Source organism: Ochotona princeps, chromosome 11 (genome assembly GCF_030435755.1).
Source record: "Ochotona princeps isolate mOchPri1 chromosome 11, mOchPri1.hap1, whole genome shotgun sequence".
Taxonomy (NCBI): Eukaryota; Metazoa; Chordata; class Mammalia; order Lagomorpha; family Ochotonidae; genus Ochotona; species Ochotona princeps.
Genome location: NC_080842.1, coordinates 72,200,660 through 72,224,480, shown reverse-complemented (window position 1 = coordinate 72,224,480; position 23,821 = coordinate 72,200,660). Strand labels below are relative to the sequence as shown.

The following is a 23,821-nucleotide window of genomic DNA, read 5'->3' as shown; positions in this document are numbered from 1 at the left end:
GCATCGGGGTTGCTGCTGTGGGGAGGGGTGACACTCAGGTGGCCTCTCCCAGCCTGGTGACCCCTCTGGGACGTGAACTGGGGCTTGGGAACTGGAGGGGCCCAGCCACCAGGCTGCCAAGCAGTCTCTGGACTCTGCCTGCTGCGGGCACTGGCCCCCTATCCCAGGACAGAGGGGCTCTGGCAGGGCAGCCCCTTGCCGGCCGGTGGTTTTCTGCCAGTTCGTAAATCTTTGGGACTGGCACCCTCTCCAAGTGCCTGTTTGAGGCTTCTGGAGGATACATGGTGCTTCTTGGGCCCCAGGAGTTTGCGACACAGCCAGGGTTCTAGCCCAGCTCAAGCCTCCTTTGGAAAAGGGAGGAATTATGGGAGGAGCAGGAAATAGGAAGGTTCTAGAACGGTCATGCCCCAGAGGAGCCCAGACCCATTCTGCTGCTGTGGACCATCATGGCAGAGCCAGGCCCAGGGTGTGGGGCAAGGTGGACACCGTGGCCCATCGCACCGTCACCATCCAGGACCCACTCACGGCTTTGGCCGGTGGCACTGTGGTAGGCGACGCTGAACATGGAGGCAGTGATGACGGTGTTCCCATGACAACGCATCCTTCCACACCCGCCTCTCCTCTGCACCACCCCAGCTCATGCTCAGTGACATTCCAGTCCCATGGGAGGTGACAGGGGCGGGCTGGAGCCCATGTGGAGCGGTGGAGCTGGTCTCTCTGGGGGGAGTGTGAGGTTGGGGGTCCTGCAGCCTTCATAGCAGGCTGGGGGCTGCCACGTCACACCTCTGTCCTTGGAGGGCGTGGGGTTCTGATAGCAGCTGCAGGATCCGGAACTGAAGGCTTGGAGCCCTGCTGTTGGGTGGCAGCTCAGGGGATGTGTGGGGCTGTGCTTTGTAGCAGCCCCAGCCCTGGCCATCAGATGCCCAAGTGCTCCCTGGGGAAAGATACCCCGACTGAGAGCCACCAAACTGGAGCTAGTGGAGTGCCCACCACAGTTGACGGAGGTCACTGCCAGGCGAGGCCAGCCCATGAGCTCTGGGACCCCACAGTGCCCTTCTGCATGGGGGAGGTGGTGGGATCGGAGGAGGAGTGTGGGTGGCTCTGGTAAGGGGATTTGACCAGGGGTGGGAACTCAGGGAGCTTAACTAGGGGAGGGACCCTGGGCATGGGCTAACTCTGCCCGGGAGCAGTGGGGCTGCGTGTCCAGCAGAGCAGGGCTGCCGAGCTGGCTTCCGCAGGGTGTGGGCAGCCTAAGCACCCCACCCCAGGGCTCCTAGAGCACAGACCCGGAGGGGGGAGGGGTGTTCTCTTCATTGTGGGTGGACGTTTGCTGGGGATGAGCAGGGTCTCTGCTCACCTGCCCCCCATTAAGGCCCAGCATCTCACCTGTGGGCACATCCCAGAGCTCCCAGCCCCACCCCGTGGATACATCTCCCACTCACACAAACTCGTGCACCCCCTGCAGACACTCTGCCCGCGCCGAACACCTGTGCACATTCCCTGAAATGTGCGGGCGCTGGTGCCCACAGGGCCTCTGCAGGGTGCTGGGTGCTCAGGGGGCTCCAGGCAAATGTGGTTGCCCTGGGTGAGGGACATGTGCTTCTAGGGTTTGGGAGTCCCTGAGCAGTCCCCCAAGGATGTGCAACGCCTCACACACAGCACATGTGCCTGCACACAGATCCGCACCCACACCTGCCCAGCCCTGCAGGCTCCTCCCGCCACACGCTCCGCTGCCTACTGCACCTGCCGAGGGCTCCCACTCCTCCTTCAGTGACTGACAAGGTGTGACAGTGCGTGACGCTGGCTGTGGGCGCCCGCGGGGAGGGTGCAAGCGGTGGGCAGCAACTCACAGCCCAGGCTCTGCAACCCCGTGGGGGGGGGGCTTCTGTCCTCCGAATGACCTCACTCTGACCACACTTATGACCTCATTCCCCAGTTGGTCACAATGACCAGAGCTGGGCCAGGCTGAAGCCATGAGCCAAGAACTCCATCTGGGTCTCCCCCGTGGGTGCAGGGCCGCAAGCACTTGGGCCACCCTCCACTGCTTTCCCAGGCGCATTACCAAGAAGCTAGATCGGAAGTAGAGCAGCTAGTGCTTAAACTGGTGCCATGGTGGGATGCCGGCACTGCAGGCAGCAGCTTTGCCCGCTATACCAAGTGCTGACCGCCATGGGGCCTGCCACCCTGACCTCTGCAGGCGAGGCCCACGCCACGGGCAGTTGGCATTCGTCCCTGTGTGTTGTGCGTGCCCCCATCCCTCTGTCGCAGGCTGAGAGCGAGGAGCCTACCTGTGCCATCGCCACTTGTGCCTGCTGTGTTGTGACTGAGACCCTGCCACGATGAGGACATCTGTGACCTGTTCTCTCTCCCCCCAGGTTGTGGGGGCTGCGGGGTGGAGATCAAGAACGGCCAGGCCCTGGTGGCCTTGGACAGACACTGGCATCTGGGCTGTTTCAAATGCAAGACCTGTGGGAAGCTCCTGACGGCCGAATACATCAGCAAGTAAGTGTGAATACATCAGCCGTCGGCCCGCTCTGTTTGGGGCTGCGGGACGGAACAGCATTGCTGGGTGCCCCATGTGCCACCTCCCGCTAGGAAGGTGCCTCAGCCTAGCCCGGACAGGCTGTCTCGGGCAGGCCTTGCCAGCACAGCAGGTCCCGGTTCCACGGGTGCAGCACTCCTGCTGTGACTTGGTGCACTGCCGCCCGCTCTGTCCTGGATGTGCCCTGCCACCTTCCCGCCGCCCGCTCTGTCCTGGGTGTGCCCTGCCACCTTCCCGCCGCCTGCTCTGTCCTGGGTGTGCCCTGCCACCTTCCCGCCGCCCGCTCTGTCCTGGGTGTCCCCTGCCACCTTCCCACCGCCCACTGTCCTGGGTGTGTCCCATGCCACCTTCCTGGTGCCTGGATATCCTTCAGAGAGAGTAATCACATGGCTGCCAGGGCATGATCAGGTGCACCCATGGGTGCTCACCCCAGTGGCAGCCCCTGCTGGCTCATGTGGCACTCCTCTCAGACCCACAGCCTGGGGTGTGGTGCGGCTGGTGGCAGGGATGAGGGAGTGTGAGCAGACCAGTGGGTACCTAAACCTGGGGTGATGTGGGGGTGTGGTGCCCATCAAGAGACAGGAAGATGTGACATCAAGAGGTCAGGGAGAAGCAGGGCCAGCACTGGGAAAACAGCTGCACGCCGCACAGATTCAGGGGCAGGCATGAGCACATTTCATGGATACAGGGGTCACACATGTGCACACCTCATGGATGCAACACACATACACACCTCACAGACGTAGGAAGCACACACATACACACCTCACAGACGTAGGAAGCACACACATACACACCTCACAGATGCAGGAAGCACACATACACACCTCACAGACGCAAGAAGCACACATACACACCTCACAGACGCAGCACACACATACACACCTCACAGATGCAGGAAGCACACATACACACCTCACAGGCACAGCACACATGTGCACACCTCACGGGCACAGCACACACATACACACCTCACAGACGCAGGAAGCACACATACATACCTCACAGGCACAGCACACACATACACACCTCACAGGCGCAGCACACATGTGCACACCTCACAGGCACAGCACACACATACACACCTCACGGGCACAGCACACATGTGTACACCTCACGGGCACAGCACACACATACACACCTCACAGGCACAGCACACATGTGCACACCTCACAGGCACAGCACACACGTGCACACCTCACAGGCACAGCACACACGTGCACACCTCACAGGCACAGCACACATGTGCACACCTCACGGGCACAGCACACACATACACACCTCACGGGCACAGCACACATGTGTACACCTCACAGGCACAGTACACACATACACACCTCACAGGCACAGCACACATGTGCACACCTCACAGGTGCAGCACACACGTGCACACCTCACGGGCACAGCACACATGTGTACACCTCACGGGCACAGCACAAATGTGCACACCTCACAGGCACAGCACACACATACACACCTCACAGGCACAGCACACACATACACACCTCACAGGCACAGCACACACATACACACCTCACAGGCACAGCACACACATACACACCTCACAGGCGCAGCACACACATACACACCTCACAGGCGCAGCACACACATACACACCTCACAGGCACAGCACACACATACACACCTCACAGGCGCAGCACACACGTGCACACCTCACGGGCACAGCACACATGTGTACACCTCACGGGCACAGCACAAATGTGCACACCTCACAGGCACAGCACACACATACACACCTCACAGGCGCAGCACACATGTGCACACCTCACAGGCACAGCACACACATACACACCTCACAGGCACAGCACACACGTACACACCTCACAGGCACAGCACACACATACACACCTCACAGGCACAGCACACACATACACACCTCACAGGCGCAGCACACACATACACACCTCACAGGCACAGCACACATGTGCACACCTCACGGGCACAGCACACACATACACACCTCACAGGCACAGCACACACATACACACCTCACAGGCACAGCACACACATACACACCTCACAGGCACAGCACACACATACACACCTCACAGGCACAGCACACATGTGTACACCTCACGGGCACAGCACACATGTGCACACCTCACGGGCACAGCACACACATACACACCTCACAGGCACAGCACACATACACACCTCACAGGCACAGCACACACATACACACCTCACAGGCACAGCACACACATACACACCTCACAGGCACAGCACACATGTGTACACCTCACGGGCACAGCACACATGTGCACACCTCACAGGCACAGCACACATGTGCACACCTCACGGGCACAGCACACATGTGTACACCTCACGGGCACAGCACACATGTGCACACCTCACAGGCGCAGCACACATGTGCACACCTCACAGGCACAGCACACACATACACACCTCACAGGCACAGCACACATGTGCACACCTCACAGGCACAGCACACACGTGCACACCTCACAGGCACAGCACACATGTGTACACCTCACGGGCACAGCACACATGTCCACACCTCACAGGCACAGCACACACATACACACCTCACAGGCACAGCACACATGTGTACACCTCACGGGCACAGCACACATGTGCACACCTCACGGGCACAGCACACATGTGCACACCTCACAGGCGCAGCACACACGTACACACCTCACAGGCACAGCACACACATACACACCTCACAGGCGCAGCACACACGTACACACCTCACGGGCACAGCACACATGTGCACACCTCACAGGCACCACACACACATACACACCTCACAGGCGCAGCACACATGTGCACACCTCATAGGCACAGCACACATGTGTACACCTCACAGGCACCGCACACACATACACACTTCACAGGCGCAGCACACACATACACACCTCACAGGCGCAGCACACACATACACACCTCACAGGCACAGCACACACATACACACCTCACAGGCACAGCACACACATACACACCTCACAGGCACAGCACACATGTGCACACCTCACGGGCACAGCACACATGTGCACTCACACAGAATCTGGCATTGTGCCCAGGTTTACCTCCCCTTTCTGCATGCCAGTTGTGGACACTGTTACCGGGGGAGTCCTGGAGGAAAGCGGGTGGGGTCTCTGGTGTTTCTTACAACTGCAGGTGCCTCCATAGCCACCTCAGAGTGACACTTTTGAGACAGAAGTCGCCAGACCAACATGAGCCCTCTTCCTCAGGGAATGGGCCTGTGGAGGAAGACTGGGCCCCCGCGTCATTACAGCAGAGCCAGCCAGAGGCAGCGGCACAAACCCAGCCTGTGTACTGAGCACTTTCTTTTTTTTTTTTTTTTAAAGATTTATTTATTTTATTAGAAAGTCAGATATACAGAGAGGAGGAGAGACAGAGAGGAAGATCTTCCGTCCGATGATTCACTCCCCAAGTGAGCCGCAACGGGCCGGTGCGCGCCGATCCAAAGCTGGGAACCAGGAACCTCTTCCAGGTCTCCCACACGGGTGCAGGGTCCCAAAGCTCTGGGCCGTCCTCACCTGCTTTTCCAGGCCACAAACAGGGAGCTGGATGGGAAGTGGAGCTGCCGAGATTAGAACCGGCGCCCATATGGGATCCCGGCGCATTCAAGGCGAGGACTTAGGCCGCTAGGCCATGCCGCCGGGCCCATGCACTGAGCACTTTCAGAAAAATGCTAGGTCCCCTTCCCCTGGGAGGCTGCCCCCCCCACCACACATCTGTTACTAAGCAGCTAGACCAGGGAGGAGGGTGTGTCTGCGTTGCCATGGAGAAAGTGTCTTGATTCTCCTGGGTTTGTGGGGAATGACAGGGGGCCCTGAGCCCCCAGCATGTGCGACAGGACTGTCCAGTATGTTGACCACCTGAGCTTTGAACTGGGTTAAGGCTATAGCCAGAGGTGGGCACAGCCCAGGACTGGTGACGCTACCAGGGATTCGGGAGCCCAGCAGAGGTGCAGAGAAAGGCGCATTGCCATGCTGGTCCTGCCCTGCCCCTGCCAGCCGCACAGGTGCCCTGCTGCCCAGCCACACCCAGCACAAAGCCAGGCTGGGGCCCCAGCAACTCCCATGATGCTGGGGAGGGGTGTGCTGAGCCCAGCAGCCCCCACGCGACTCCTGCTGGGGAACAGAGAGCCCCAGGGCCCTGATTGCTACCAGCAGCTGGGCCACCAGGGGCACGTGCTGGCCAAGCTGGGCACTGCCCCACCACTCTTGTCTGCTCCTTCTGCCTCGCTGAGAGCGAATGCGAGCCACAGAGACTTGGCACTGTGCCCAGGGTCACACAGTTGGGCAGTGGCCCAGGAAGCCCAATACCATGCTGCGCTGGTGCCAGCAACAATGACAACACAAGACACAACACTCCGGGCATTGAGCCCCCTGTGTCCTGCCAACCCCCCGACAGGCTGCTTCCCCTGAGTGCTGGCACCATGTCCAAGCAGCTGGCCAGGGAGCCGTGCCTGGGGCCGCCCTGAGCAGGACAGGCCCTTCCATGTCCAGTGGCCAGAAGCTCCCGGGCCAACTAAGGCACCCCAAAGAGGGCATCTCCAGTGTAACAGGAGGGGCAGGCCTCCCCCAGCACCAGGGCTGCTGTGTCCCGGCTGCATGTGCTGTGGAGCAGCTGCCAGGCTACGCTCTGCCCCCGGGGTGGTCCCGCCTCCATACCTGTCTTCCCATGTGGGAGTGGGCTGGGCAGGCAGTGTCGCTCGTGGGCTGGCCGTGGTGGGAGGCCCTCACGCAGATGAGGCTGCAGGATCTTGGGCCGGCCTTGGGGTGAGCCACTGGTCCTGACCACCCGCCTCATTGCAGGGACGGGCTGCCCTACTGCGAAGCCGACTACCACGGTGAGTTCGGCATCCGCTGCGACGGCTGCGAGAAGTACATCACAGGCCGCGTGCTGGAGGTGAGGCGCCTCCTGGGGCCGGGACCAGCACACTGGGTCCAGCTGCCGCCCAGGAGTTTGCCCTGGGCCAGGCCTTGGTGACTGTGCAAGGGGCTGCAGCGCCCAGGCTGCCACAGGATGCCTTTGTGGGCTGTCCAGGGCCTGCTCTGTGCTGCCTCCTCCAGGAAGCCTTCCTGGGATGCCGCTTCTGTGCAGAGTTGAAAGGCAGGAGCAACTTGGGATCTGCTTAGCCCAGCTGCTTGCTGCCAGGCACCGGACTCAGCGTTGCAATGAAGAGGGTCCTGGTGATAATGACAGTGCTGCTTCTCAAACCTGGCAGCAATGACCCCCCCACAGCTCACCTGCCAGGCCCCCCCTCACAGCTCACCTGCCAGGCCCCCCTGCCCAGCTCACCTGCCAGGCCCCCCCCCGCCCAGCTCCCCTGCCAGGCCCCCCCCCCCGCCCAGCTTCCCGGCCAGGCCCCCTCCCCCAGCTTCCCGGCCAGGCCCCCCCCCCCCCGCCCAGCTCCCCTGCCAGGCCCCCCCCCCCAGCTTCCCGGCCAGGCCCCCCCCCCCCCCCGCCCAGCTCCCCTGCCAGGCCCCCTCCCCCAGCTTCCCGGCCAGGCCCCCCCCCCCCCAGCTCCCCTGCCAGGCCCCCCCCCCCCCCCCAGCTTCCCGGCCAGGCCCCCTCCTCCCCCAGCTTCCCGGCCAGGTCCCCCCCCACCCCCCCGCCCAGCTCCCCTGCCAGGCCCCGCCTCCCTAGCTCTGCAGCCCCTGTGACTGTGCTCTGTGCTGGGGCAGGCCAAAGGGATACCCAGGCCAGTGAGGGGCCTGTGGGGGGAGCTGTGCCTGGGCACCCTCCTCCAGGGGCTTGGGGGTGGCACTGGGGAGCAGGCCCTTGGGCTCTGCCAGGGTGGGGCCGGGCAGAGAGCAGTTTGCTGGCAATGGGCATGAAGCAGGGGCTGCAGGGGCCAGATCAGCATTATACAGAGACCTGGTCAGGTGGGAGGGGGCGCCCCAGTGGGCCCCTCCCCTGGGAGCCTCAGAGTGCTGGGTCAGGGTCCAGTGGCATGGGCTTTAGCCCTGCCCCCTCGGCACTCTCCTGCCCAGACCTCAGGGCTGCCCCAGCTGCCTCCCAGACGGGCTCCCCTTCCCCTCCAGAGGCTCGAGGGGGCTGGTGTGTGCATGGCCACCGGCAAGGTCTCCTGTGTGCCCTGGGGGCAGGTTACTGGCCCCAGCGGCCTCCGGGGCAGAGCTTCCTGTCAGGCTCCGTCCACTACTCCCAGCATGTGTTTTCCGGTCTCCTGACAAGTCCTGATCTCGTTTGGCAGCCAGCAGTCCCACGCAGGCATTCTGTTTTGATGTTGTGGGTGTATTTTTAAATGTTTGTTTGTTTGAACCGCGAAGTGACCCAGAGAGAGACAGAGAGAGAGGTCTCATTCTCTAGTTCATTTCCCAAATGGTTGAAGCAGCCAGGGCTGGGACAGCAGCCAGGAGCCATCCTCCACTGCTTTCCCATGAGCATCAGCACGGAACTGGAGCGGAAGTGGGACAGCCGGGACTCGAACCAGTGCCCATTTGGGATGGTGGTGCTGCAGGTGGCAGCTTTACATGCTGTGCCTCAGCCGGCCCTGCACCGTGGGAGGTTCGAGAGCTCCGCTGAGATCCAGCTCACGCCCACACGACTCCTCCACAGTGCCAGGCAATGGCTCCTAGTTTGTGCAGCTCCCCCACCACCGGTGTTAGAGTGCTCGACAGGAAGCCTCGGGCTTCAGCTGTTAGCATCTTGGCACTGCTCATCCGCTCTGCTTCTCCATCACATGAGCAGAACCTGACAGAATTCCCTGTGCCCGGCCCAGCATAGATGGGCTGGATCCCACGCCTAGGCAGCAAGGTTCCAAGGCCAAGCCGACATGGCCAGGTCCCCGTCCTCCAGTGTGCACTGCGCTGGGCTGCCTGGCCAGGCCCCCGTCCTCCAGTGCCCACTGCGCTGGGCTGCCTGGCCAGGTCCCCGTCCCCCAGTGCCCACTGCGCTGGGCTGCCTGGCCAGGTCCCCATCCTCCAGGGCCCACTGCGCTGGGCTGCCTGGCCAGGCCCCCGTCCCCCAGTGCCCACTGCGCTGGGCTGCCTGGCCAGGTCCCCGTCCTCCAGGGCCCACTGCGCTGGGCTGCCTGGCCAGGTCCCCGTCCCCCAGTGCCCACTGCGCTGGGCTGCCTGGCCAGGCCCCCGTCCTCCAGTGCCCACTGCGCTGGGCTGCCTGGCCAGGCCCCCATCCCCCAGTGCCCACTGCGCTGGGCTGCCTGGCCAGGTCCCCGTCCTCCAGGGCCCACTGCGCTGGGCTGCCTGGCCAGGCCCCCGTCCCCCAGTGCCCACTGCGCTGGGCTGCCTGGCCAGGCCCCCGTCCCCCAGTGCCCACTGCGCTGGGCTGCAGTGCTCGAGCCTCTGATGTTCTCGGAGACGGCTGCGCAAAAGTGCAGCGACCAGGGCACAGCGGGTGAGGCCACAGCCTGCACAGCCGTCATCGCTGTGAACACCAGTTCCTGTCCCTGCTGCCCCGCTTCCCCTCCAGCTCGCTGCTAATGCGCCTGGGAAAGCAGCGGAGGACGGTCCCAGGGCTTGGGCCCCTGCACGCACGTGGGAGACCCACACAGTTCTAGAATGCTGGCCCAGCCCTGGCATTTAGGAGATAGAGGATCTCTCTCCGTCTCTCTCTGTGTCTGCCTCTCTCTGTCACTCTTCCTTTCAAACACACTTTTATTAAGACCTGGGGAGTCTGGGTTGCTGCAGGTAGCTTTCTAGAAGGGTTGCGTGAACAGGAAGTAGCCCTCCCCATCTGCTGCGCTCCGTCCACACCTGCTGACACGGGCTGGTGCGCGCAGACTCTGGCTCCTCTGACCCTCTCTCTGGCCCCTCCTGGAGCAGCCTTCGCAGTTCCTGAGCCCCGGAGTCTCCATGTGGCTCTGCTGCCCTCCATGTCTTCCACCCTGGCCTCCTGCAGACCCCGGACTCCGTGGGCCTCTTTAATCAGGCCCGCACCTCTCCATCCCCCTAGACATCTGGCAGCCACGCACAGCTGTCCTCTGAGATGCAGGCGCTGGAGCCCAGCCAAGGCCCCCACCCCTTCCCTGCACCCCTGCGGGGGCAGGTCTGGGTTCGTGGATCCCAGCTCTGGGGTGGTCTGGGGAAGGGTCCAATCAGACCCAGCCCTTGGAGCAAGACCCCCTGCTGATCCCCACCGAGTCCACGCCCCCACCTGGCTCCTGGCGGCTATGCTGCCCACGCAGGCACGGACAGGGAAGGGGTCAGCGCCCCACCCCTCCCCTCGCGGCTACACTGCCCACGCAGAAACGGACAGGGAGGGGCCTTCGTGGGGCTGCCCCCGCCCCGCGCCACCGACCCGAGGGTGCAGGGTGTTCAGGGCGCACTGGGAACTGTTGCCTCCTTGGCAGCGCAGCCACTAGGAGGATGAATGCTTTTGTTTTTGCCTTTGCGGGGAGGCGAGGTGCGGGCGGGGGCGGGGACACACGGGGAGCTGCCTCCGTGCAGGCAGCAGGCACTGCCTGAGACGGCCCAGCTCGCGGGCTCCGGGCGAGCTGTGCAGGCGCTGTCAGGTGACAAGAGGGCCCAGATGCTGGCTGCAGGGTCTTGACCACGCTGCCCCAGGCAGCAGGCGCTCTGCTGGGACTGGAGGCTGCAGTTTGAAAACCAGGTGAGAGCCCCCCACGCGGGCGGGGTGGCTAGCACGTTCCTGGGGCCCCACTGGACGTGCAACAGGCACCCCGGGCAGCTGAGCCAGGTCAGTGGGCGGGCCAACTTCCTACCATCTGGGATGCAAGAGCCAGGAAATGTGCCCTGGCTGATGGGAGGGGGACCTGTGCTCATCCCAGTCACTCCTTGCGCCTGTGAGCCGGCTCCAGGCTGGGGTCCTGTGGCATCCAGGGAGAGGCGCGGGAGGGCGAGGAGGGCTGGGCATGGCGCAGCAGGAGGCAGCTCCCACAGGGTTCTGGTGTCACAGGGATGTGTGTGCTGCGTCCTGCATGGGGAGTCAGTGTTACAGGCCTCTCTGGCTCCTGTGTGAGTCACTGTGTTCCCAGAGCCCTGCCCCCCACCTTCTTCCTGGCTCCCTGGGGTCCCCTGCAGGGGTGGGAGTAGGGGTGGGGTGCTTCTTGCCCTTCCCACTGTGAATCTGGGGGGGGGAGGGCGCTGCTGGGTGCAGCAGGTCCACCAGTGCTGTCTCCATGGTAACGGGAAGGACTACATCCCTCTGAGACCACTCTTACCTTCTCTGGTTATGGTTTTTCACTGCCCTCCCTACGTCTGTTGGTCTCCATGCTCAAGCTGTCCCTCACCTCAGAGGCCCTCTCTGGACTCGCTGTGTGTCCACCCTGGGCTGGCTGCGTGCCCAGGACTGGAGGCGACCAGGCCCCTCCATGGAGACTGTGTGCACTCGGGGGACCTGCTCTTGGCCACTGGCTCCCAAGCTATCCCCTTCTTCCATGAGATGTCCTCTCTCCTGAGCCTTTGAGCCAGGGTGCCCAGCAACTGGGCAGTGTGTAAACCCGGTTCCCAGACCAGCCAGGCACCTCCTGAGTGGGTAGGGGGTGGCAGCTTCCCGAAACCCCCATGCCCCAGGTGCTGCGAGTAAACACAGAGTGGGCCAGCACCGGGCACCAGGCCGCACCAGCTGTTAGGAGTCAGGTATACGTGTGTCCTCCAAAGACTCACTGTGCTCGCACACACAGGGACACACAGACACACATGGACACCCAAAGACACAGACACACACGGACATACATACCCATCTGTAGATGTTGTGCACGTAGACGCATATAGATACAGACTGGTGGGCACATGCCCACTTGCTGTGGCTGTGCCCACTTGCTGTGACTAAGCCTGTTTTTCCTGCTTCGTGGCCCAAGCCCAGGGCCAGGCAGAGACCGACTAGACGGGGCTAGGCTGGGACTGGTGAGCAGCTCAGAAGTGGGGCCTCGGCACAGCCCATGGCTCAGCCATCATGGCAAGGGACTGGACCCGTCTCTGCCGTGTGGGATAGCGGCTCTTGGGGGATCCCATGTTGGTTCCCAGCCATGTGGCTCCTGTCACAGGCCCAAACTTAGTCCCTGGGGAGGCCATCTCGTCTGTGCTCTGGGCCACTGAGGTTGCTTGAGGTCTGGGCTGTTCTGAAAATTCAGAAATGAAACTGGTGCTTTGGCCTGGGCTAGTGAAGGCATTGCCAGGGCTAGGCACCCTGCAGAGCCCAGAGGGCACAGGAAGCAGCAGGAAGCTGCCCCAACCAAGGCTGGAACAGGACATGCCCAGGGGCCAGGAGCTCCATCCTGGTCTCCCATGTGGGCAGCAGGGCCTAAGCACTTGGGCCACCACTGCTGCCTAAGGTGTGCGTGAGCAGGGAGCTGAGACCCAGCCCAGGAAGTCCAGTGAGGGACACAGGCGCGTAAACGGGCATCAGCCGCTGAGTTGGACACCTGCGCTTGAAGCGCTTTGTCCATCACAGCCGTCTCAGTGCAACATGGGCAGGAGTTCGGCCATCCCCCACGTGGGCAGCGGGGCTGTAGGCTGCGCATGTTCAGCCTGAAGCCTCCAGCAGCAAAGATGCCCAGTTAGGCCCTTCCTGGCTGGGGATTGGGTGGGAGAACCACGGTGGGGCAGGGGTCCGGCCAGCCTAGTGATGGTGGGACCACCCAGCTCAGGGTGAAGGGGGACAGGTTGTCCAGGCGGTGACAAGAGTGGTCTGACCCCATGCCCTCGGCCCCGGCCCCACACTTGCCCTGCTACATCAGAGGAGTGGGCTGACCCAGGAGCTGCTCCCCACAGAGAGCCTCTGGGCGATTCCTCAGCTGGAGCCCAGTCCTCCTGCAAAGTCAGGAGGCAAGAGCCACGGGCTGGCACCTGGCACCTCTGTGACCTTGGCTGTTAGCCGTGAGAGGTCCAGACACCAAAGGACACATTTTCGTAGTCAGAGACGTGGCCCTGTGACATCACCGCAAGACACACCCTCTACCTGTGACATCACCGCAGGACTCCCCCTCTATCTGTGACATCATTATAGGAAACGCCCTCCATCTGTGACATCACCATAGGATACACTCTCCACTTGTGACATCCCAGGACACGCCCTCCACCTGTGACATCCCAGGACACGCCCTCCACCTGTGACATCACCGCAGGACTCCCCCTCTATCTGTGACATCATTATAGGAAACGCCCTCCACCTGTGACATCCCAGGATACGCCCTCCGCCTGTGACATCACCATAGGATACACCCTCCACCTGTGACATCCCAGGACACGCCCTCCACCTGTGACATCACCATAGGATACACCCTCCACCTGTGACATCCCAGGACACGCCCTCCACCTGTGACATCACCATAGGATACACCCTCCATTTGTGACATTATACAAGGACACGCCCTCCACCTGTGACATCACCACAGGACATGCCCTCCACCTGTGACATCACCATAGGACACGCTCTCTGCCTGTGATGTCACCTGTTTGACATCCGTCCAAGTCACTTGGACACTGTGCGTCTTGCTGTTGCCTTTCACACCTTCATGGGGAGGTGGCGATGCTGGCCCACACTTGACCCTGCCTCCAGCAGTGTGGCCCTTTGACTCCTGGTGCCCGTCTCTGCATCCAGTGCCCATGGGGCTGTGTGGCCCTCCTCTGCCCCTGTTCCTGCCTGGTCATCGTGGTGAGCTGAGTGCACAGTGAGCCCAGGGGCTCAGCCACAGCATCATGGGGAACCCGAGGGATGAGGGCTCAGCCACAGCATCATGGGGAACCTGAGGGATGAGGGCTCAGCCACAGCAGCCCTCATGGGGAACCCGAGGGATGAGGGCTCAGCCACACCATCATGGGGAACCCGAGGGATGAGGGCCTCTCCCAGGAGGAAGTGGCCTGTCCAGGCTGGGGACTCAGCCCAGTTGGTGGGAGTCCTGGCTCCCCCTGCCTGCTGGCCTCCTGTGGGGTGGGCACAGAGGCAGGATGCCCTTGGGCTCGCATGCAGGGCACTGACCACAGTGCTGGACCGTGGTGTTGGAAGTGCCCGCTGTCGCTCTGCACTGCTCTGTGATGGGTGCTGGAGCCAGGAGCTGCACCGTGTTCACATGATCAGTTCTCTCCTGTTCCACCTCGCTCATCCTCCACACACACACACACCACGCCAAGCGCTGTCTCCCTGGACCCTCCTCCCCATCCTGGCAGCCCCTCAGCTGCCGCCTAGCTGTGATATGCCTGTGACTGCTCATCCTGCTAGCGGCTGTGGGGTGTGGATGTGGGTGGCAGCCATGGGGGTAGTGGCTGTGGGCTGTTCTGCTGCCTGTGAGCGCCGACTAGCTGGTGTCCCATGGCGGCACTTTATTTCCTACCAGTGCCCAGCTCTGGCTTCCCCTGGATGTCCCTGGCTGCCCTGTGGGTGTGCCGCAGCGCCTGTACCGACGCCCATGTGCCACTGGAGCCACTGTGTCCCCTTGGAGAAGCAGGGCTGCAGAGGCCGTTCTGTGCCCATGCCAGGGCTGTGTGCCCTGCTCCCTGCCAGGCCTGGGGCATGTAGCCCTCTGAGCCTGTCTGAGACATGACAGGGTTGAGTTCCATGCTGTGAGCATCCTCATTGCTTGGCTGTACTCTTAGTGTCCAGCTTGGCCACCCCCTGCCAGGCCCCACACCATTTGCTCTCATCTCTTCCTGCTGTGTTGTGGCCCAGTGCACCCCGGCTCAGTGCTGGGACCAGCCCATGCCCAGCAGCGAAAGCCACACCCACGTCTGTACTTTCTGCAGGCGGGAGAGAAACACTACCACCCAGCGTGCGCGCTATGTGTCAGGTGCGGCCAGATGTTCGCGGAGGGCGAGGAGATGTACCTGCAGGGTAAGCTTGGAAGGGTTCTGATGCCTCCCATTGGCCTGGGGTCCCTGCCTGTCCACGGTCCCGGAGCGACACGGCCACACCTGGCTGTCTTTGCCAGCTGCCCTGGGTGTGAGCCTGAGGGAAGACCACATCACAGATAGAGCTGGAGGGGAGCTTGGGTCCAGGGAGCTGGCCCCAGCTGCAGTCAGGCGTCTCCTGCCCCTGCCGTCCGGCCTGCTGCACCCCATCAGCAGCTACAGAAGCTTTCTCCCAGAGCCAAGGAAGAACTGAATGTGGGCAGGGTGCTGGCTGAAAGAATGTTCTAGAACAAACCAGCCACTGTCCAGCATGGGTCATGCTGCTTCCAGAAAAATCCCTTCTCCCATTGTCGCCAGTGCATGGTGCTCTGTTAGGGACAGGCCCCTGGGACAACTGGCAGATGGCTGGGGCCGGTGCACGGGCTGCCCGGTGACTTCCGTGCTGGCCTCTGGGCTGTGCGCCGGACAGCCTTCCCGTCTGAGGCTGAGCCTGCTGGGTGAGGTCAGACAGCACAGCCTCGTCCCCATTGTCCCCTGCTGTGTCCTGCGGGAGCCTGGCCCTCGTGAATGGCACCCTCAGGCCAGGGGCTCCGAGGGACACCCGGCACCAGGGTGCAGATGGCAGCTGGGGGGACACACGCTTGCGTCAGATGTGACTGAGTCAGGGGACAAAGGCGCCCTTTGAGATGCTGGCCTGGGGCCAGCTCCTGTCACTGGAGGGGAACCCCAGGGCCATGTGTGGGTGCCAAAGCCAGGCCTGTCCCCGCTGCAAACCTCAAGGTGCCCAGCCCAAGAACAGGGCATGTGCTGGGAACTCTGCCTCCCCTCCCCCACCTGTACCCATCCTGGGGGCCAGGCTCCAACAGGCAGACCCAACTGTGGGTGCAGGAGCCCAAGCGCTTGGGTCATTCCCGGTGCTGTGGTAGGGAGCTGTCGGGACACAAACAGGTGTTCCTGGGGTGGTCAGCATCACAGATGGCTGAGCCGCTACACCTCAGTGCTGGCTCTTGAATTTGTCATGTTTGGAAACAAAATCCTGTTATGTTTATATTTAAAAAAACATTACAACTAAGTGTTTTATAGCTCTCCATGTTGTGGATTAAACGGGGGTTGGTTTCCCCAGACTCACAGACATTTAAGTCCTGGAGGTTGAGGTTAGTGGATTCATGCTGATAGATGGTGGATTAGGGTGGAGATTTGATCTGCTTAGGACGCAGCCCTGTACCTGCCAGGAGGCCTGTGGTCCCTGAGGGGGTGCTGCTGGAGGGAGGCTGTGTCTGCTCCCCAGGAGTCCCCGCTCTCGCCTGCTCTGCCACAGCCTCTGCTAGGGAGGCCCCCTCGGGAGCCTGAGGCCCAGTGAGCTCCTGGCCTGCTCGGACCCAGTGTCCGCTGAAGGGGCTCCTTGCCCGCCTGCTGACCCAGAGCCCTGTCCCTGGAGTTCGCAGCTTCAGCCCCTGTCCTGCACACAGGCTGAGCCCCTGTGGTCCACACGCGGGCAGCCAAGTGCCCTGAGGTGGGCACGGCCAGGAGCTGCTTTGCTCTCACGGCCTCTGCACTTGAGGCGGCTTCAGCACCTTGCCTGTGAGATGCCAGCAAAGGGGCTCCTCCAGTCCCATTCCTCAGCGCCCTGAGATGCCAGTTGTGGGCATGGCCAGCACACAGCAGAGGCTCTGCCCTGTGCCCCAAGCCTCCCACACAGCTGAGCTCCATGTGTAGCCCCGACCCCAGCACAGACAGGTATGCAGGGCCCGCAGCAGGGTGCGTGAGCGGCCATCAGTACCATCGGCCTCTGACTCTCCCCACAGGCCCACACTGTGCCATGGGGGCCACGTTAACCGATTTCCTCTGCCGTAGGTTCCTCCATTTGGCATCCGGCGTGCCGACAGGCAGCCAGGACTGAGGACAAGAACAAGGTGGGTGCTCTTCACGCCTTCACCTGGTCTGCCAGGGCAGGCAGTGGGTGCAGCTGCTAGGCTCCAGGGCCTTTCCTGAGCCGGGCATAGGGTCAGTGGCTGAGGAGGTGACCAAGTGTGAACAGGTGAGCCATGATGCCAGGTTAGAACAGGGGACATCAGGGAGTCCCAGAAACTGTGACTGCCAGTTTCTTTAAATATCACACAGCTGCAAAAATTGGGGAACAGACGCAAACCTAGAAGAATCCAATAAGACAATAGTCACCCTCACCTCTGACCCCATGCATGCCCACGGTCACCCTCACCGCTGACCCCATGCATGGTCACCCTCACTGCTGACCCCATGCATATCCAAGCTTTTCTTGGGGGTCTCTCACATGGACACAGCTGGTTGACTGATGTCTGGCCCCCGGGGTTGCCATCAGGTCACCTGACATATCCTGGGATCCAGAGCTCTCTGCTCCGTGAGCAGCCAAGCATGTGCATGTGGCAGTGGCCTCCATGTCCCTGCTGTGTCCGTCCTCTCCAGCTTGTGTGGGGTTCTAAGGACGCCTGGCACCCACAAGCCAAGGGGAGCCAGCCTGGTGCTGGTGCATGGTAGGTGGCACGCTGAGTTCTGCTACTCAGCAGCTCCCTCTGCTGGTCCATCTGCAGGAGACCAGAACTTCATCGGAGAGCGTCGTTTCTGTCCCAGCCTCCAGCACCTCCGGGTCTCCGAGCCGTGTGATTTATGTAAGTGGGTCTTCCTGTGGAGGAAGTGGGGGAGTGGATGGTGGATGCGAGGAGCTGTCACTCGTGGATGTCACGGGGGTGGTGCCACGCTCCGGCCACTGCCTTGGCAGAAGGTAGTGCTGGCTGGCCAGGGGAGTTCCGGACCTGTGCCGATGTGAGCGGGTTTGTTAGTCCTGGCTGCCCTGTTCCCAGTCTCAGGTCAGCATGGGTGCTGTGCCCGCGTGGGTCCCACCTGTGGCTGCCAGGTGGAGCTTCCCGTGTCTGTGGTTCTGGGTGTGGAGAGAGTGGGCAGGAACTGTTCCCAGAACCATGTGAGGACGACAGGCGCCTCGGGTGTGAGTGCGTGCGTGCATGCCCACACAGGCAAGTGCAGTGACAGCGCTTTAACAAGGCATTTACAAGGCCGCCTGGAAGGTAGGCTTGGCAGTGGAGGATTATTCTTGTGTGAAGTGCCAAAACTCATCGTCTGGCAAACGGCCCCGAGGCATGAGGTAAGCACAGGAGCCCGTGTCCGGGCAGCTTGGCCCTGCCCCACCCCAGAGTGACAGATGTGTCCTGTGCCCCTCGCTCCCATGTGGCTCTGCGTGCCCACGCTGCCTGTCTTTGCAGGTAGCAAGATGCCCAAATCAGCCCCAAGACTTTGGGGACCTGGTGCCCTGACTCTAAAGAGCCGCTCCCTGGCCGTCCCCACCAGGAGAGCTCGACCAGGGCCTTCCGGAGAGGAGACTCAGGCCCCTGCATGCACCTGCTCCCCCTTCTCAGCCTCGGGGTCTCCCAGGGACCCCCACACCCTGTGCCTACTTCACTGAGGCCACTTAGAGACATGTGGGGCCTCTGAGGACTGGAGCCACGGCCTGAGGCCATGTACGTCCTCTCAGGGCAACAGGGTCCCCACGCCAGGACAGAGGGAGACAGAGACCTGCCATTCACTCTGTCCCTTGCTCCATGCCGGAGGGCTCAGCTGCGCCAGGCGGAAGCTGGGCCAGGTCTCAGTCTGGGTCTGCTTGGGCTGTCTACTGCCGCTGCCTAGGGTGCGCGTCAGGAAGAGGGCTTGGAGCCAGCCTCTGCTCTCCCTGACTGAGTGATGTGGGCATCTTCACAACCATGCCAGACACCTGCCACTACCCTTCTTCCTTTATTCTTTATGAAAGCAGTCCTCACTTGTACTGAATAGAAAAACTGGGATCGCATAAAAGAGAAAGCAGAAACGTGTCGTTATCGCTACAGCCAGAGTGGCGACGGCCGCTGTGTGCTGAGGAGGGAGGGGGTCTGTCTGTGGGTTTCTCTCTAACAAGGGGGCATTCGGAGGCTGTGTTCACACTGGCGCCAGGCAGAGTGTGGGCTCAGCATCAGTACTGCCTTGCTGTCTGTTGGCACTGACAGACAGTGTTGGCACCACGTCGTCAGAGGAGGCAATAGAACAGAGAATGGGAAAGCCTCCATGCCAGGGGCCTCCCGCCAGTTATACAGGGTAACCTGTTGTCATGACAACCACCGAGGCCATGGCGCAGGAAAGAATGCATCCACAAGGTCACTTAGCCACCTGGACAGGGATGCCAGCATTGTCCAGATCCTTGCTGTCATGGTGGGGCTGGCCAGGATGCAGGGGGACCATGGGAGCTGCCTTGCTGCCCCCCGGAATGAACCAAGAAAGCCAGCAGGTGGGCGGGTGCATCTCAGCGGCCACTGGGAAGTTCAGATGTCTCTGGCACGAGGCCTTGCCTCTGGTGGACGGGATGCAGGATGCTGTTGCCTAGGAGCGGACGCAGGCCAGAGAATCCACCTGATGTAGCCAGCAGTGCTCCATGGATGGACACGTTGGTCCAGCCTGCCTCTGGTGGACGGCATGCAGGATGCTGTTGCCTAGGAGTGGACGCAGGGCAGAGAATCCACCTGATGTGGCCAGCAGTGCTCCATGGATGGACACGTTGGTCCAGCCTGCCCCTGAGCCCCTTGGCTGGGCTAGAATTTTCTTCCCTGGAATTCGATTGCAGGCGTTTGAGCACTGCCTGGGAGGGGAGCTGCCTGGCCTGCCTTCCCTTAGGGTATTGGTATTGCCCAGGGCAGGGTTCACTGACAAGTCTCAGTGTCTGGGCACCTCGGGCGTCTAGTGGCCTGGGAAGACATCCTGGAGGAGGTACAGGCTAAGGGCTGCAGGGCTATAAGGAGGAAGGGTGGGGTGCTAAACTGGCACATTGGGGGCCCAGGGAAGAGACCCCTTTGGGTCAACAGACTGAACGCTTGGGGGCCACAGCCATAGCTTACATGGCGCCAAGGAGGACGAGGCTGCTGGGAGGTCTGGGTTTGGGAACAGTGGGATGCAGCTGGGACTTAGGGGATGTTGCCCCAACAGCAGGGCCTGGAAAGGGGAGCCTACTGGTGGGACCAGGGCCCTGGAGTCAGGAGCCCCGGGCTGTCAGCATGGGCCTCCCTGGGCACATCGTCCAACCTGCCTGGGCCCTCCCTCTGCAATCGGGAGCCTCCGTTCTCTCTCTCTCGCTGCCTTTCAGATGAAAAAGTCTTAAAAAGCCAGACATAGTGCGAACACTCAGAAGTGCTGTGCAAGTGTGTGCACTGTGGCAGTGTGTGGTGTGTACCTGAGTCTGTGTGTGTCCAGGTGTGTGCTCACAGGAGTGTGTGACATGGGTGGGGGTTGTCCCTCCAGCTGCCCAAGGCCACCATGGCCCTGTGGTGTCCAGGACCCAGGGTGCAGCCACACTGGGGCTGCTCAGGTCTGCTCCGGGGCCTCACTGTGGGGTCGTGCCCACGGGGACGTGGCTCTCACCATCCCTGCCATGCCTTGCCTCCGTCTCCTCTCTCAGGCAAAGCTTGGCGATGAGATCCTGGACTACAGGGACTTGGCCGCTCTCCCCAAAAACAAAGCCATCTACAACATCGACCGTCCCGACCTGATCTCCTACTCACCTTACATCAGCCACTCCTCGGCAGACAGGCAGAGCTACAGCGAGGTACGGCCCAGCCCTGTCCCCGGTGCCAGCCCTCGGGGGCATCCCCATTCACCTAGAGGTACCCCATGGGCACCACCCTCAGCCTCCTCTCACCCCTCACGTGCATGGTCCCCCACCAAAGCAGCAAACCCCAGTGCACAGTTGCTCAGGGGCCCACAGTGCTCCTGAGCAGGGCCCTCCTCCTGGGCGGCCACAGCAAGCACCGTCAGGAAGCCCAGCCTGACCCTGCTGAGGTTCTTACCGCTGCCAGGCGATGGCCGCTGGGCGTGCCTGCAGGAAGGAAGGACCAGCTAGGGAGGGGGAGCAGGGCCCAGTGCCCAGGAGTGGCCCCCTGACTTGCTTCTGCCCCGGCAGGAACATCAGGGAGAGGCTGGGCTGAGGGTGCCCAGGGTGGGGCTGCACCAGCCAGCATCTGGCGCAAGTCCTGCCAGTGCCTCTGAGGGCACTGTGCCTGAGCGAGGGGCCTGCGTGCCCTGGGAGCCTGCAGAAGGGCGTGGCGGCTGTGAGGGCAGGTGTGTGCAGGGGCAGTGGGGCGCACAGCCCTGGCAGACCTCGACTGTCTAAGCTGTCCTTTGACACTGCAGGGCTGCAGACCGAGCCAGCAGCTCTAGGCCCATCTCAGCTCCCGGGCAGCAGAATGGTGTGGGCGTGCCCCTTGCCCCGTTCCAATGGGGACCACTCCTTGGAGCTAAAACCAGGGCCCCAGCATCCCGACTCCAGTCACGGCGTGTCCTGCTGCCCAGGCAGCTGAGTGTCCCCACACTCATCTTTCAGGGGCCTCCATGGCTGCTCTCCCTGCCCTGTGAGCCTCTGCTGGGGACCTACACAGCAGTGGGCACAAGGGGGCCTCACTTCAGGGGACCAGGCCACAGGCCCTAGCCTTGGGGCTAGATGGCACTGGGCACTCAGAAGCAGGGATCTGACCCAGGGCAGACAGCTGGATGCACAGGGACCCAAGTATGCTCCCGCCTCAGCCTCCTGCTCTATCAAATGGGAAGATGGGCCGACCACCTTCCATCTGGTCCTAGGAAAACTGTTAAGGGCATGGAGACCCTGGCCTCCCTGCTTGGGATCAGAGAAGGAACTAGAAGAGGCACCTTCGCATAAACAGTTGTCACAGTGGGAGAGCTGGGGCAGGCTTGGCAGGGCAGCGGGTGCAGCCCCTTGGAGTTCCTCACTTCCCCTCAGCACTGTGGCCATCTGGGGGTGGCAGGGCCAGGAGGCTGGCCAGCCAGGCACCCAGGCAGGGGCGGAACTCCCTGCTGTGGGGGAGGGGCCACAGGTTCAGAGCCAGAGCCACGCCCGCTATGGGAGGAGTCCGTCTCGGAGCTCCACCCACTCTGGGGAGGGGTCACAGCCTCGGCCCCGCCCACTCCCTGCCCTCCCTGAGAGGAGCAGTCGGGGCGCTAGTCCTCAGGCCGCGGAAGTCTCTGCAGCCGGGGGCGCCGTGAGGGCCCAGCCGGGGGTGTCAGCCTCGGGTCCCAGGCCGGCCGTGGCACTCGAGGGACCCCTTCTTGTCTTGTGTTGTGCCCGCAGTCTCCTCAGCTGCTGTCGCCCACGCCGACTGAGGTAACGCCGGCCTGCGTCCTCCCAGAAGCTGAAGTCTCACGGGCGCTGCTCGTCCATATGTGTCCCCTCTGGGTCTGCATGCTGTCCACCGTGACCGTCCATCCGCTGCCCTCTGCCACCTGCCTGGGCCAGTGACCCCCAGTGCGGCCGCCCGAGGGGCCTGGAAAGCCCGGCTGCTCCTGCCCCTGCCCCCGTGGCTCCTGGGGCCTGGCCCCTAGCCCTGGAAGGCGGCAGCCACATGTTCTGCAGAGCTGCAGGGCCATGGGCCAACTCCCGTCGGGGCTGGGCCGGCCAGGGAGTAGAGCACCCAGGCAGGTGCCCAGGGTGAGCCCTGCAGGCTAGGGCGAGCCAGGCCATCTCAGCACCGCCACCTGCCGACTTCCCCATGCACGGGTGCCCCGTCCTGCTTCGGGGCTTGCATCCTGTCTCCTCCCGCCCTGTGCTCCCAGAAGGGCAGGCAGCTGGAGTTCTGGCTTGTTCCGCGTGTTGAGCATGTGCAAGCATGGGGGAGGCAGACAGGTGGCGGGCGGTGTGCGGTGTTTTCGTCCTGGGCATTGACAAGCTGTGTCTTCCCTGCAGGGGGACCAGGACGACAGGTCCTACAAGCAGGGCCGGCCCTCCAGCCCCAGCTCCACCGGCTCGGTCAGCCTGGGTCGCTGCACCCCAACCTCGCGCTCACCACAACACTACAGTGGTCCAGGTACTCACCCCTGCCCCCCGCATCCCGTTCACCCTGCGGAAGCTGCCCTGTTGGGGGGTAACCTGTGTCCTAGGAACATGGCCTTGCCAGCAGTGTATCGGAGAAAACCCATCAGCTTGGTGACATCAAAACTGGGTCTTCCTTGTGCCAAGGGCAGCTGGTGGCCTGCTGGGTAAAGGAGCCCCTCAGTGGGGCACACACTTCTGTGACACGCCCAGCACGCCCTGAACACTTAGTAGGTGCTTCAGTAGAGGGGGTGTCAGGAGGTGAGCTCGCCCCCATGAGCAGCTAAGGACAGGGTCAGGCCTCGCCCTGTCACCCATGGCCAGGTAGGGCTGCCCACGGCCAGGTAGTCCATACCATGGCCAGGTAGGGCCCAAGTAGGGACACCGGGCAGGAGGCCCCAGGCAGCGAGCAACCCCACACAGGTCCACTCTGCCCTACTCATCCCTGCCTGATGTCTGGCCCTGTCCTGTCCCCTGTTACCGTCATCCCTCCTCCTCCCCCTGTCTGCCTCGAAGCCACAGGGACACTCTACGCGGACGCTGTCCCATCCAGGGATGTCCCCCAGCTGCTTCGACTGGCCT

General features: G+C 62.4%; 1 protein-coding gene across 4 annotated transcripts in view; it reads left to right on the top strand.

Moving 5' to 3' along the window:
* Nucleotides 1–23,821, top strand: part of ABLIM2 (actin binding LIM protein family member 2) — an 83,336-nt gene that overhangs the window by 28,472 nt on the left and 31,043 nt on the right. For all 4 annotated transcript variants that reach the window (XR_009246317.1, XR_009246316.1, XR_009246315.1 and 1 more), the window contains exons 5-12: nucleotides 2,376–2,502; nucleotides 7,375–7,468; nucleotides 15,247–15,334; nucleotides 17,206–17,264; nucleotides 17,919–17,996; nucleotides 20,819–20,965; nucleotides 22,502–22,534; nucleotides 23,114–23,234. Coding sequence is in view for 1 of the 4 variants with exons in the window: in XM_058670318.1 (XP_058526301.1) it covers nucleotides 2,376–2,502; nucleotides 7,375–7,468; nucleotides 15,247–15,334; nucleotides 17,206–17,264; nucleotides 17,919–17,996; nucleotides 20,819–20,965; nucleotides 22,502–22,534; nucleotides 23,114–23,234 (747 nt within the window). In the remaining 3 variants the exon portion in view is untranslated. The remainder of the gene's footprint in view (nucleotides 1–2,375; nucleotides 2,503–7,374; nucleotides 7,469–15,246; nucleotides 15,335–17,205; nucleotides 17,265–17,918; nucleotides 17,997–20,818; nucleotides 20,966–22,501; nucleotides 22,535–23,113; nucleotides 23,235–23,821) is intronic.